The 16,020-nt window shown below is 38.9% G+C and overlaps 1 protein-coding gene across 3 annotated transcripts in view; it reads right to left on the reverse strand.

Moving 5' to 3' along the window:
• cnksr1 (connector enhancer of kinase suppressor of Ras 1) overlaps positions 1-16,020 on the reverse strand; it is a 29,067-nt gene that overhangs the window by 1,515 nt on the left and 11,532 nt on the right. For 2 of the 3 annotated variants that reach the window (XM_044374087.1, XM_044374089.1), the window contains 16 exons: positions 14,041-14,082; positions 13,745-13,864; positions 11,416-11,475; positions 8,751-8,819; positions 8,419-8,541; positions 6,685-6,812; positions 4,370-4,515; positions 3,227-3,396; positions 3,066-3,099; positions 2,753-2,928; positions 2,375-2,448; positions 1,786-1,857; positions 1,298-1,368; positions 782-843; positions 598-688; positions 90-271 (listed from right to left, as the gene is read on the reverse strand). In XM_044374087.1, coding sequence (XP_044230022.1) covers positions 90-271; positions 598-688; positions 782-843; positions 1,298-1,368; positions 1,786-1,857; positions 2,375-2,448; positions 2,753-2,928; positions 3,066-3,099; positions 3,227-3,396; positions 4,370-4,515; positions 6,685-6,812; positions 8,419-8,541; positions 8,751-8,819; positions 11,416-11,475; positions 13,745-13,864; positions 14,041-14,082 — 1,620 coding nt within the window. The remainder of the gene's footprint in view (positions 1-89; positions 272-597; positions 689-781; positions 844-1,297; positions 1,369-1,785; positions 1,858-2,374; positions 2,449-2,752; positions 2,929-3,065; positions 3,100-3,226; positions 3,397-4,369; positions 4,516-6,684; positions 6,813-8,418; positions 8,542-8,750; positions 8,820-11,415; positions 11,476-13,744; positions 13,865-14,040; positions 14,083-16,020) is intronic. The other variant, XM_044374088.1, reaches the window with a different exon arrangement.

Here is a 16,020-nt window from a genome sequence, read left to right on the forward strand (position 1 = left end):
TTTCAATATTTCATTACACGGCTTGTGTTTGGACATGAGACATGTGGGCGTGTGTGTGTGTTAGATCAGTCCTGATGACCTGGACTCACCTTCAGAGTGCTCTGCAGGGCCCGGAGAGTGTGCGCCTTCTCGTTGATGACAGGGTTCTTGTTACGTCGAATGAACGATTTCCTGAAGTGGTCATGCGTAAATGGCTGTTCATGGCCGATCAGAGAAACTCCTCCCTCCTTTATGTTGTTTAACATCATACCCATCTCATCTACTGCGCCACCTTGTCACAGAGATGGAGAACAAAGGAAAGTAGGAGCAAATTAATGATGGTGGGAAATAAGTGAAGGGGGGGGGGGGGATTTTAACAATGAAAAACAAAAAGGGGCAGCAGGGTTTGGTTAACAACATCAAACACACAAAGCAGATATTGGGAAAAATATCCACAGGGTAGAGTCAAGAAAACAACATGTTATGGGGAAGATGATCCTCCCAAACACCAATTATTAAAACATTTATCAGAGGGGCTCAGTCTTCACATAGGAAAGAAATTATTCATTGAGAAAGGAAAGCAAGAGAAGGAGTTGAGAGAGACAGAGTGTTGCATACCTGTTCCTTTGCTGCCCCCTGTCGTAGGACTTGACAATAGCACCTTGTTTGTCTTCCCCTTGGGGCGAGGCAGAGTGTTGGACTGCACCTTCTGAAAAACATTATGATTTGAATGATACTCCCGATGATGTGTGTACATGTCATAAGTTTATTCATGTGTAACAACATGTCTAACTGTACTAACCTTGTTTTTCCTGCGGGGAGAGGGAGATGCCTCGCTCTCCGATTCAGTCTCACTGTAACATTCTATTCACAAATAAACACAGATGTTTAAAATATTATTACCATTATTTGGGATACAGTACAACATGTGTAGTACATTCAACTTTTCTGATCATTTTTAATCAGATGTCAGGACTATATTGCACTGTTTGTAACCATGGCAACAGTGTTTATGCTTCATCTTACAGTATGTTACCATTTAACTCTGTTTAGTGAAACTATCATAACCAGAAACTAACAAGACTTTAATATTAAATGTTTTTTTTTTACTTAATAAATGACCATGGTATACAAGCAGAGAGTACTACTGTGTAAAATAATGGACTGGGAAGTGGGGAGGAAATGACATGACCTTCATGATTATTTTGGGATAGTAGGACAACCCATCAAAGGGTCAAGCAGATAACACATACACCAGATGTATTTTGGATGGAATTGTCCAACAAATTGATATTAAAAAGAGAGGATGTTTTCTCACCTTCTTCACTATCTGGGCCCGTATGGAACTTCTTGTGCTTCTGTATGGCTGTAATAAGACAGTTAATCCACCTGGAGAAAATAAAATGACAACAAATATCTCAAAACAACAACAAAATGACAAAATTAACACCACCTAACACCATTTACTGTTTTAGTAATATTTAGGATTAGGCTTCCACATCTTTAGATTTCAACACAAGTGACATTGCTTCACACTGAAAGAAGTGTCCTGAAATCAAACTGCAGGGGGCAGTGCAGACTTGTTAAAGTATGACTTGACACTTCTAATGTTCTCACTGCAAAAAAATGAATGAAGACACTATAATCGAGCTGGAGCACCCAAACAACACCTTAAGAATGTGTCATTTACGTAAGAAATGTAGTCTTAGTGGCTAAAGTTGAACTATTAAAATGCCTTAGCTTATTTATAATGATTTTTGAGAAAGACAGATATGCTGAATATGCTCTGTAATTCATCCGACTTACTTGCTCATGTCACTGACGTTGTCGGCAGCGAAGAAGAAATTCTGAAATCGCTGGTGGCACATTTTGAACACACTTGTGGAGAGAGAGAGAGAGAGAGAGAGAGAGAGAGAGAGAGAGAGAGAGAGAGAGAGAGAGAGAGAGAGAGAGAGAGAGAGGGAGGCACAGACATGGAGTGAATCTCAGGGCACAAGAAACTCATCACAGATCAATTAAAATCATGCAGATATACACACACACATTCACAAGTGCATGAAGTGTCACAATAACGTAACAATACTCCCATATTCCCCATCTCTTTATTCAGTATAATATGTATTTTTCAGTTTAACAGTTAATTTTGAGAATAAAAAAGAATGTATTGCACATTTTCCAGGATTATGTAACTTTGCTGGACAAAGCCGAGACAGATCTTCCACTGTGCACGGATACAATAAAGCTTCTGTTTCAAACTACTCAGTTATGAATAACATACTAAAACTGTTTTTCATTACAGCACTGTATCTTTCATAATACTTACAAAGCCTCACATACACCTAGTTAGATTACTAAAAAGCCTGTCAGTGCACTCCATCACAGAGTTCATCCTTACTATTTTCTTTTGTGTTCTCCGGCGCTCTCTATGTTGTAGCTTGCTATATTGACAAGACCCTCTGCCTTCTCGTCCTGTAAAAAAAGCAAACACACACACAATTCAAGAGTTAGAAAGCTAGAAAGTTAGAAAGTAAGAGGCCCAACTCATACAAAATGAATATAAGCACAAAAAAGCTTCAATAAAATGTCCTCAGTATATACAGTATATATAGGGTCATATATAATTAAAGCATGTACTTCAATATATTACATATTAAAGCAAATGCTTAAGTTATAACGCAGTAAAAAATACTAAAACAACAGTGCTGAATACATTTTTGAAGCTTGTTGTTTAAAGGGTACTTCTGAAGACTTCCGTTTATTCCCGTATGCCCACCTGTTGGCTGGTGTACCAGTAGAGAGAAGGCCCCTTGAGGACAAACCAGAAGCGTTGCCACTTCTGAGCGATGAAGACACTGCTATCCTTTCTCTTCTTCCACAGCCAGCCGTCGCAGTCAGGGCGACCGAGTTCACGGCAGGACACACGACGCCGACTCAGAGCTGTCGTCATTCCTGAGAGGACGAAAGGACGGCAAGGAGGAGGGTACACGAGAGGAAGGGCAATTGGTTTTTGAAAGAGATCATTAAACACTGGAACAGGACTGTAGTAGTTGGTTCTGGTGTCAGTCTTGTTAAACATGAAACTTTACCTTTTGTAGAACCTTTCTTTGAGTCCTTATTTCCCTGAAAAGAGAAGCAGGTAGAGTTTATTCAGTATTTCATGTGAGGTTTGAAAAAACATCAACTAGCAGGGTTCAAACTTTCATGTCTTGGTGGTAAATGTCTGCATGTCTTTCTTGTTCCCTCTCACCGTGTGTCCCACCATTTCAGGGCAGGAGGTGATGCTTGCTGTTTCCTGGTTGACTCCCTGAGGTGAAGAGCTCCTGAGTGATCCCAGGGGCGAATGGCTTCTGGGTGATAGCGAGCGGTCTCTTTGGATGCTTGGAGAGACCCTTGAACTTTCAAAACTCTCAAAGTCCCCTGGAAAAACACACATGTAGGTGATCATCCTGCATAAACCAGCAACTGTCAACAACAGTGAAGCAGTATACCTGAATGAAAATGCTAATGATTGTACAATTGGTGTTGTCAGTTATATGACAATAAAACTATTATAAGTTAGCAATATAATTCCCACAGAATTTGTGTCAGCAGCCAGTGATCCACATTTATTACTCTTTTATACAACCAACTCCATTATGTCTAGGTGACAAATTTCACATGCGTGCATGGTACAAGTGCTAATCCACTCATTGAGCTAACAATTACTCTGATTAGGCTTTCATTAAGAGAGAAAATTGCAATCTGTTGTCATCTCAACCACGTGTGCTCACAGTTTGAAAACCTTTTAATGTCACAGAAAAAAAAAACATTTTCCCCTGAACAATCTTCAAACATTCTGTTCTTTTAATAAAGAAAAAAGGTGAGAATCAGGCACGCAGTCTTAAAGTGAAAACTGAAAACTCCTTTACTACAAGATCTAAAGAAAGACAATTAAAATAGACCCACTTACATCAACCGAAGTCTACCCTGATTAAGATTTCAAGGCAATAAGTCTATTTCAAAGGCCCTTGTTGTAGCCAATGTTTATTTTTACCTGCACACAGCGTATCATGGATTTTCTTTCTACATCATTTAGCGGAACATCTTTTTCCACGAGAGATATTTGGAAGATATTTATTGGTATTTGTTGGCATTTTATCCACATGAGCTCACAGTCTGAATTCCTTCAAATGTCACAGCACAATTGAAACTAAAATAAGAGACCACCTGTCCTGCCTGTTCTATGCTGAGATCCAAGCAGCACTTTTTATCTCATATACTGTTGCAGTATGCTTGTTTTTACACAAGCAACACAACTGAAACAAGAAAAAAACAAGCTAAGGACAACTCGAGGACTTCTGAGGAAAGGAGACATTTTGCAGATGTCTTGAATTCCCCTGTAGTTTCCTACCTGAAGCGGACAGTGGTGACAACCCCCCCTGTTGGTTTTGATATGAAGTGAGAGTCAGGCTCCCCTCTAGCTCTTTGTCAAAAGGCAACTCTGATTCCTCCTGTCCCATAGGCTGCTGATTTACCTCTGGCCCTTGAACTGCTCTCCTGCAACAAAGAAGATATAGAAACAATTGAAACAACTACTCGATGGTGCTTTCAGACTCCGGCATCTGAGATGTGAGAATCGGCTGCCAAAAGCATGCGATTCACAGGCAAACGTGCAAACACGGAAGTGAAATGAATGAAAAGTGTCACTGTTCACAACCACAAAACCATGTGATGATATCTGTGACGAAACAAAATAAAGGTGACAATGTTTGGTGATGGGTTTTTAACTCTTTCAAGTTGATTCTTATACAATACTGGTATGAAGTGAAACCAGTGGTTAAAAGGTAAACAATACGATAAAGTATGAACGACTTGAGATTAAATATGACTCGATATGCCAGAAGTCTAAAGTTTCTACTTGTATTTTTCCTTAGCGTAGAGTTGTATTAGGATGTGACAGGATTATTAATAACCGTAATGCTTCATTCCCCGCCTATTGCTTCCATTTGTTTGAGTGTGTCTGTTCTCCATCAACTCTCACTTTCTGCCTCTCCATCGCTCTTTTCCCTCCCTTCTCCCCCCTTTTTTGTGTGTTTCTTCATCTATCCAAAACTCCCTCATTTATTCAACTTTTTCTTCATCTTTTTCCTTCTCTCTCATTTCCAGTCAGCCGTGGGTTGAGGATGTGAGTAGCAGAATTTCTGGCATTTGCAGTGTGACCTCATTGCAAACCAATCGGGTCATGGGAGATAAACAAGGTCAAAGAGGTTTGTGGGAGGTTTAGATTCAGATCTATTGAGTAAATTCTTGGTTCATGAACCAAACTTATGTCCAACCTGGGGCCTGTACTACGAAGCAAGATCAACATATCCAGGATATCTTTTTATCCGCTGGCTTCACTGAGCCTAACATTGGCCGTCCAGATATGTACTCAGTACTCATCATTAGGTATTTAGGATCTCTCCCGTTGTTAGAAATTCTGTTTTAAAACCAGAGTGGAAATAGAAAGAAGTAAGAGGTGAACCTGAAGTTACCTCGCTTACCCAAAATCCTGCTTTGTAGAACAGGCTTCTGCTCTGTCTGCATGCTGACATGTATACAGACTTATTAACTTATCCATCTTCAAAGTCTATCTTTTTATTGGTTATACAGGAAATTAAAAGGCTTGATTTTCATAGTAAAGACAGTGAGTTCAGAGACCCAAGCACTAGGTGCTAGATTGGCAAGATAATTTGCTTCTACAGAATTGTCTACAGCTTTTAATTTTGTATATTCTCTTCATGTCTTACAATTAAAGGTACTTTGTGGAGTTTTGTTTCTGTTCTGTCAGATCTGTTTACATTCAGTGTTTCTCAATAAAAAAAGCTTTGTGCATACCCTTGAGGTTTAATGTATATGTTGAATGCATTTCCTTCCTTACCAAACATTTGAAATTTGAAACCTGTTTGCTACATGGATGTATTATAAGAGCTGGATGCTGGACCAAAAATGTTGCCCATTCAATCCAATGAGAACTGCTCGGCTGGCGCATACGCCAAAAAAAGTGTCTACCTTCTGGGTTTGCTTCGGCGTTGTGCAGCCCACTGAATATTCATAGTGGTGTTTCTACCGTCGGCCGTGCCCGCGAGTTCCCGCTCAGTCCATAGACTTTACATTGTGATGACGTCACATATTTTTAAATCGCTTTTCTCAGATCGAGGAAAGTTTTACAAATATAAAACCTTCATGGATTGAAAATTCATAATAGTGAGAATCATAATTGACCTTATTTGCAGTTTGAGGTGTCCTGTCAAAAGTTTTACAGACGTCTCTTTTACAATAGTGGTCTATGGGGAAAATGCTTTTTAGGCTCCGGGGGGATTTTGCGCTGCAAGTGACCGCTGGGAAACATTGGCTACAAGGCTGAGCAGCGGAGCCCTATCCAGCTCTTATAATACAGTGGTTTGCTAGCTTGTAGTCTTTTTCTTCCTTGCATTTTGCTTTTTCTTTGCTGCACATTTCTATTTCTTAATGCATCATCGCCACCTGTTGATCAGTGGAACTGAGTGAAACCATTGGTCCTCATGCACATGCACACTTTACAAACAAAACACGGTCCCACTCATCAAGGTACCTTTAATTTACACACATTTTATATTTTGAAGTATAACGTATTTTGGTCAAGTGATTCATTCAGCTCTATGTTATAACTTTCTTTGTATGAGCAAGAATGATTTATGTTCTCACCTAAAAGACAAGGACCTGACAGAAGCTGCTACCCTCTCAAATATGGAGTTCCTTGGATTCTCCTCCTCGTCCTTTTCCTCCTCCTCCTCTTCCTCCTCCTCCGACCTCTCTTCTTTCTCCTCGTCCCCCTTTTGAAAAGAAATGAGCAGATATGTAAGCATGTGAGTGCGCACACAACAGTGTATGTATGTGTATTTAGGGGTTAGCAATGGGGTAAGGAAGCAGATGTCATGCGCATTGTGATAGCGGCCCTCTATCCGCGGTCTCTATCCGCACACTGTGTGGCTTAGGAGATGAGACAGCAACACAGACAATCACACATACAGTCTGTGAAACCCTTGCTAAAAGCATGGCAACTTGTGAGAGCAATGAGGAGTTGTTACATGCAGCTGATTCACATCTCCTTATGTGTGCTCTCTCACCCTACGGCACCAACTAGATTTGAGATTAACATGGTAATGGTCACAAGGGGGTGTGAAATGCAAAGTGTGTGTGTGTGTGTCTGTGTGCTTGTCTTGGATGCAGTGTGTCATTGGGTGTGTAGTCCAAAGTCGAACAACAGTCGGCATAGTGACTGCTGAGAGCATGTAAGTGTTTATGGATACAGATCCCAAGTGATGTTAAACGGAAATCAAATTGTGGATTCTCATGAAGAGAGGGCACATGTTGCCTTCACTTTCACCACGTAAACACTCCAGTTTCTGCAGGATGATTTAATAGTTTCTTTCACCCGTGGATCTAATTATCATAAACTAAAATTAAATAATAGGTGATTAAAATTGTATGTGTGCAATAATTGCACTGTTGGCTTGAAGCTTCCTCTAATAGCTTTACATACTATAAGAAAATGTTCAAGTGAGGTTTTCAAGCCCACAGGGTTATGTGGCACGGATGAGTAAAAAGGCAACCGAAAAAAAAGTAATCGCTGAAAAATGTCACTGTGTGGGCCCAACAGACAAATTCTGATTAATAATGACTTACACTGGCATACAGTGATGATATGCAGTTTTTCTTAATGTTCTTTCCAAATTGTGGTTGGTGGTGTTTGAGATACTGTGTGTGACACATGGATGAGAAAGGAAATGAATCATAGAGTAAAGAAAATTTATATTCTAAAGCTCTAAAGGATTTGGATGGAACTAGTATCTAGTCTTCCATGCAGTGGAGCTGTGGTTAAGTTTGAGGTTGGCACCTTAGCAAAGGCCGATTGTCATTAAAATGTACATGGCTTATCTGAATGTTCTGAGCAAGTTTTAAGATAAAGTATTTCATCAAAAAAATAACTTTAGGGCTGAAAAGAGTGCAAGACAAAAAACTTATTGAGTGTCCAAAATAGAATTTATCTGCTGGGCAACATGAATGTATTCAGTAAATTTCAAGGAAATCTGCTCACATCATCCTCTGGGAACTATTAATATAGCAATACCAACTTATCAGAACAACATAATACTCTTTTCTTATATATATGTATATATATATATATATATATATATATATATATATATATATATATATATATATATATATATGTGTGTATATATATGTATATATATATATATATATATGTGTGTGTGTGTGTGTGTGTGTGTGTGTGTGTATGTATATATATATATATATATATATATGTGTGTGTGTGTGTGTGTGTGTGTGTGTGTGTGTGTATGTATATATATATCATACAGTCAGTTGGTGGGCTGATGAGGTGAGTGGAGGAGGTTTTTAGTGATCCCTGACCTGTGTAGAGGAGAGCTGTTGGTCTCCGCGCCTCACTGACCCAGGGATCTTCTTCAGGACCAGAGTCACTCCACTGGGATTCTCCCGTAGCTTCTTCACAAGGTTAGCTCGGCTCCAGCCCACCTGATGCACCGAAAACACACGATTATTCTAGCATTAGACACTGAAACATTATTTGCAAAGTAAACGTGCAGAACTTTGTCTCAGTTACTTTTAAGCTACGATAATTCACAGTCCACCCTGACATAAAGTCTAAGATTGACAGGACCACATAGTGAAATGACGCAAGTGCAACATACATACAAGCATGTGTCTACAGACATAACACTCACCACTATCTGGTCATTGACTTTAATCACTTCATCACCAGCGATGATCTTTACATAGGCATCAGCTGAAGGCTACAAAATGAGAAACAAACAACACATCAACCCCTGCCACACACAGTAGTTGAGTTCAGCTTAGGTGCATATTATTTTTTTTACATCATCAACAGATGTGAGACAGCTAAGAACAGAGTACATTACATTGTATCATAAAGTAGAATATGTTTTTCCTATAATCTGACAGTTAGTCATGGTGTCTCTTGAAGCTTGAAAAAAAATAAGTCCCTAATGATGTTGTCTAGACTTTCAGTGTATATGTAATTTTCTATCACAATATCAATATATATCACAATATACAGAGGTACATTTTCTGGAAAAATCATTTGAGGAACTGTTTATGGATAAAATAACCAGATAGGAATGTCTGTTTTTGGTTAATCCATTGAATTAAATATAGTACCTGACAAATCAAGAGAACTTTACTACAATTATTAGGATTTAATACACCCACAAAAGGGATATCTACTGTACCACAGTATGGCAAAATCTGACAGTAGTCAAATTTATATTGTCTCAGGATATTGACATATCGCCTGAGGAAATCCTACGATGATGCATTGACATGGAACAGAAACTTTGTGAGCACAGTGATAGTGCCCAGATTTAATGATTATATGGCTGCTACCCATGTGAGGTAGTACTGATCATACACAAATACAGTACATGTACTCTGTGTGTGAATTTGTGGGCAGCACTTAGCCATAGCAATGAGCCCACAGTAGCAGGGGAACGTAGAGTACTATGTTGTTGACATCATGGAAAAACAACATCTCCATCTTTCTGTCCCAGAGGAGAGCTACCCTTGCACTCATTTTACAAGCCCTCCTCATTCTGGCTAATAACCTCTCTTCCATCCTTCCATTGCTCCCTTGTTTATTTAACAAGCCCCCTGATCTCAGTGATCTTTCTCAGAAAATTGTGCATCTGTGCTCCTTCTATGGGATGATTTTATTTTCCCAGAGAAGATGCACATTTATGCACATTAAAAGCCAAATCACTTTAAACTATAGTTAACGAAATCAACATACTGAAGGGAATTCATCATTTTTAATTAGATGAATCCTATGTACTAGATTTCCCTGTTGTTCTGCTGAGTTTAATACTCAGCTACTATGGCTATGAAAATCAAATTAAGCACAAGTAACTAATCTGATCTGTTTAACACATATGGCTTTTTATCAGATGGAAAGGGAGAGTATTTTAAAACAATTTATCTCTGATTTACAGATAATGTTATGCACTTAAGAAGAACAAGAAGTACTTATTGATCCCTGTGGGGAAAATGATCCTCTGCATTTGACCCATCCTATATACACACACTAGGAGCAGTGGGCAGCCATAGTGCAGCGTCAAGGGACCAACTCCAGCTCTTCTGCCAGTGCCTTTGTCAGGGGAACTGACAGGAGTATTAACCCTAACATACATGTCTTTGATGGTGGGTGGAAACCAGAGCCCCCAGCAGAAACCCCCACACACACGGGGAGAAAATGCAAAGTCCACACAGAAAGGACTTGGGACAGCCAGGGTTCAAACCCAGAACCTTCTTGCTGTGAGGCAACAGCGCTAACCACTGAGCCACTGTGCTGCTCAAACACTTAAACATGTATTTATGATATCGCCTTTATTAAGCATAAAAAAGGACAAATACTTAGTTTAATATAAATATAAAACATGGCAGATGACACACATGGATATTGTAAGCAATGATGTGTACAAACTGTGTCTTTGTTTACATGCAGTTTGCAGTCTGCAGCATTTGGAACAAGTAGCACCCTGGAATAGATATTTATAAATCCACAGTATCTGCAGCACAAGGGCTTAGATTTGTATCAGTTTCAAAACAGAGAAGCAAAGATAAGCTATCAGCTAAAAATAATGTGTCACACAAAAGTACTTCCAAGGGGATTTCTATGAAGCGCTTTCATAACAAATAAACCAAAATCAACTTTTCATACTTCAACTGTGCAGAGAAGCATTCATGGTTGAAAAAGACACCATTGTGCATTGATTCGATGAAAAATCACTAAATGAATCTTCATTGTAAGAAACACAAGAAAGTCAGTGTATTTTTGAAATAATCTATTGGAGTCAATATTAGAGCCAATTGAAAATTAAAATGTTTGCTCTGTGCAACTCTGAATATACTTTCAGTTCTATCTTGATAAGAGACACAAACAGACAAGTGTGTGTCTGTGGTTAGCAGATCAAAATCCTGCAATAGGAGAAGTGTAAATGACAGTACTCTCCTGCAGAAAATATGTGACAGACATCACGATTATATTCATAGCTCGTTACTTGGTACACTCAGTGCGCTGACATGTCAGAGCTCTGCCACTTTCTCAACAAGACAGAACCAGTTAAGAAATGAAACCTGATAATCATGTGTAAGACTCCAGTAGCCCACAGTGCTTTCATGGGGATCTTGCAAAGAGGCAAACTGTAGCTGAAGTCAACCTTTTGGTTTGGAGTTCAAGAGGAGATGTTTGAGTCAAGCTGCTATTCGGAAGATTGGTTAAGAGCATGGAAACGGCAGTGATGGTTAACTCTGAGCGGTTTGTGGGCTGAGTCAACACTAAACAAAAAAAAAGGAAAGTAATTGAGAGAGACTGACCTCAGCAGCAGTTCCGGTCACGTAGTGGTTAATGGAGCCGGTGGAAGTTATCTCAATACCCTGAGAGAAAGACAGACAGAGAGATATTATATACATTTCAATCTGATAAACAACACATATAAAGACCTTTGCTGTACTTTTGCACATCACCGAGTCAAACTGATTCTCACTAATAGGCGTAAAAACATTGCTCTGCCGTGCAACTGTCATCACTGTCGGATTCTGCTGCAGTATTGATGTCTGTCTCCAGATGTATTGATGGGTCAGTGTGTAATCACCCGTCAGCCTGTCCTAATTGATTACTTCAAGTTGTAATAGGCATGGGGAGAGCCAACTAATCACACCCCAGAAACCCCAGATCACATAATCAATAATCATCACATGACAACAGACACATGAACGGATTTCAACTAAGAAACGATTTCCTCCCATCACTCTACTCTGGGTTTTATTTTCATTGACATTACTAATTGACATTTACTATTACGGTACTTAAAAGCTATAAAATTCAAATGTGAACTTGCAAATGTCTTTAGGTTCCGTGTTGCCTTTACACACAATTCAAAAACTGATAAGCAATATTAATATGGTGATGTTTTTATAGACCTTGGGGGTTAGATACTAACTCTGCAGTGTTTTGGCAATGGACAGTAGTTGCTAGATACAACTTCACAAAAAAACTATGTTTTTGCAACACTTCTCTTTAATTCCTCCTTCTCCTTTGTGACCAGAATAAATCTATGTGCTATGTTTTACTTTTATATTCACATTTATCTCATGACATGATGCCATAAATCCAGTGTATGTGAGTTATAATTCCCCCTGCCACTCACTTCCCTTTCTGTCTTTAGTTCTTATTACTCTCTAACTCTTCGAGGGCTCACCTCATTATGGGTGCTGCGCCCCGATCGATCTCTCTGTGTCTTTAAAGGATAATCGGGTTTTGCTGCTGGTTGTTGAGCGCATTTGTAAAAATGATTTTGTTCCACTTAAGAAAATTACACAGAATTACCACCGACAGTTTAGCTTAAACCCACTTCCTCTTGCACACCTGCAGTCACACACACAAATTACGTATCCATGGACACAAACACAAACAAAATGAATCTTTGTATGTATTTGTCTGTGGCAGATGTCAGAGGTGATGAAGTGGAGCTAGAACATGTGCAAACAGCTGTAAAGACAACACACTGGTAATGATTTGGAGGGCCAAGCAAACAGATAAATGCCCCGCACAAGGAAATCAGACTGCTATTACCATCTTACATGAGAGATTTTAACCTAATGGGATGAGTACACAAAAGGGAAGGAAATTGAGGAAATGTACTGAACCAAATTGCTCCTTCCAAATGAAAATGACACTAGATGATGTAGGGAACACACAAAGGAGAGGACTATAATTGTTGTACTCAATGTACCGCCTGAAGTCATTAAGAGAGGGGAAGAGGCAGGAGCACAAAGTTGTTTATGAACAACTAGATGTGAGAGAGGGTTTTGGAGAGAATAAAAAGAATAAAGCTGGGCACAGGGAGAACCTTGAGGTAGATGAAAAGGAGTGATGAGTGGAACCAAATGATGATGGAAACCTCCGGGCAATGATGAAGGCAGAAAATGAATACTGAAAATGACATAGAGAGCGAGAGAAAATATGACACAGAGAAAGAGATGATTGTCAAGAAACTGATGAAGTGACAAAGAGTGGTAAGAGAATTTTTAAAAATGATGTAATAATGAGATGGTAAGATGATGCACATATGAGAAGAACAGATGAAACGCACAAAGAGGTGACCAGGAAAGTAAAGAAGCAGAACTCTTAAGAAAGAGCTTGAAAATAGTTAAAGGGATGAAGTAAACAGTCACTAATTCTGATTAATCTTGAATGGTTTCGTTTCTCATTTTCATATCACTCAGATTAGAGTTACTAGTGTTTTTACTCAAATTCTGTATCACTGATTGTTATTTGTAATTAAGTATTACAGATTAATTGTAAAAGACAACTTGTATATGTAGGGATAATACTTGGGAAGAGTAAAAACAATGATCATTTTCCTGTGCTTCTTGTACATTATCTACATTATTATTATTTCTACTTAACTAATTACAGTGAAATCAAAACAATTCCTTGCTTTGGTTGGGATCCTCGAGGACAACAACCCCTATTTTGATTTCTAATTCAGTATTTCCATGCAGACTGTACATTTTTTTCTTCATGCGCTGAAGTAAAATGTGCTTTCGTGTTAAACTTCAACTTTTCATTGGTTCTATGTTCCATGACAGCAACAATGACAAAAGGTCAGAGATATTAAGAGTAAAAAAAAGACGTGTTTACCAGCTGATCGCCAGGTGACACAGGCACTAGGTCGACACTCTGGAGCTGAGCAGTGTGGGTAAGAAGTGCTTCGGGGCTGGAGTTCAGGATCTCATCACACACTGCCACCAACTGACGGCACTGGAGGTTGAAACAAAACCATGATTTACTTGGAGGAGAAGTCGGTTTGGACTACAGTATATTTGGCATACTATCAAGAATATCTCATTCATTCCTTGCAAAATAAAAAAAATAAAAAAAACTACTGAAATTACCAATAGATACAGTAGAAAATCCACAAATTATAACAGACTTACCACAGGGATGATGTCCTTTTCCTTTTCATAGACTGTGGTATCCTGTTGGACGAGTGAAACAACATGAGATGAGTGCCAACTACACAGCTCACAAAGCACAATAGCAGAGAGGATCCCGCAGCGACCTTCATAAAGATGATATTGATTGAATGTTGTGGAAATGAGACAATCTGACTCAAAACTCATGTCCTATTTCCTCTTCACAGCATGAATCAGGAAGTTAAAGGCACAGACGCATCAGTCCAGAGCTCTAGTGATATTTTACTGGCTTTTATTATAGCTGTGTTGTAGAAATGAATAAATACATAAAATGTAACACATATTCTACAAAATTGGCAGTACAGCAAATAAGCAATCTCTTGCACGGTGTATAATGTCCACTTAATCAAAGGATTCACATTAATGCCCAGGAGCACACATGCTTACATACAGTATGCCTATGCAAGAGTATACATACATGCACATTTACTAAGCATGGCTAAGAGTCAACAGAGTGGAACTAAACTGCTTAATCTCTGGTTTCTGGGGGGAAGGTGTTGATAATTCTCCAGGCATTACTACGAAGCAACTGAGTTGACCTGGGAGCTGCATGATGAGAGGAAGGCTTTGAATGAAGGAGGATGATGAAAGGTACAATAGGAAGGTTGTAGGAAGGGAGGGTAGATGTTTACACAGCACAGAATATTCAATGAATAGACTAATGCCACATACCATTATTGTCTAAACTAATTTGTAATGCCTGATGATGTGATGAGTTACATAAAGGATTGTAAAGGGAAACTAATCCCTGTGAAATGTAACAAGGGATCAACAGTGACCAAGGTTGGATTTCTGGGCTAATTAAAGGCTGTGACACAAGGCTGCAGGGAGAGGAATGACGTGGAGAGGTTCCTGTCACGATTGCTGGTCAGTTCAAGTTATCTGCTTGTGTTTGTGTCTTGCCCTCATGTATTTGTTTGAGTGTGGATAACTACTGGGGAGAAGAACATGCAATATACTGGTTTACACTAAAACAAATTGTAAAATGTTGTGTATAAACACTTTAAGAAGTCCACTCTAGATCTTTATCTCTATCCCTACTCAAGCAAAGTAGTCTTGTCATGGCACACTGGCTGTATGCTAGATGTCAGTTGGCTAGTTAGTTAGTTAGTTAGTTAGTTAGTTAGGCTTCTTTCATAGCAGAAAAAAAGACAATTAGTTAACCAACTTTAACTTGACTTTGACTTGACTTGACTTGACTTTAAAAGACATACATAGGTTGAGTTAAAAAATATATTAAATTATCGAGGGAGCTGGGTGCTAAAACTGAGGCTGCCCTTCTCAGAGCTGTTCTTAAACCATGTCATTGGTGGAAACTAGATCTGGGTAAATAGATTTAGGGTTAATTTTAGCCACTGAGAGGAGTTTGTCCCATATTATAATGCCAATAAGAAAATTAAGTCAATTACAAGAAAGGATTTTGACAGAAGACTACAGCCATAGCGGCTCGAGGCTGTATATACACAGCAATGTTTTGACCTAACGCTTACATCAGCATGTTAACATGCTCACAATGATAATGTTAGCAGGTATAATGTTTACTATGTCCACCAACTTATTTTAGCATATTAACATGCTAACATTTGCTAATTAGCACTAAACGCAAACTACAGCTGAGGCTTATGGGAATGGTATTAAATTTGCAAGTAATTGGTTACAAGCCAAAGTATTGGACAAATTTGAACTAATGACTGTTCTAGGGATCAACAATCTTATTACAATTCATCTTGAGGAGGGCATTTCATGGCAATCCATTCAATAGTTGCCCAGACATTTCATACAAAAACACAAATGTGCACCTCATGGTGAAGCTGAAGGAAAAAGTCAGAATTCATTATCTGTGGACCATGAATGTCTGAACAAAATTTCATGGCAATCCATCAAATAATCCTTGAGATATTTCAATCTGGATCAACATAGTAGACAGACCAACCAACAGAA

The sequence above is a fragment of the Thunnus albacares genome, chromosome 15 (genome assembly GCF_914725855.1).
Source record: "Thunnus albacares chromosome 15, fThuAlb1.1, whole genome shotgun sequence".
NCBI lineage: Eukaryota > Metazoa > Chordata > Actinopteri > Scombriformes > Scombridae > Thunnus > Thunnus albacares.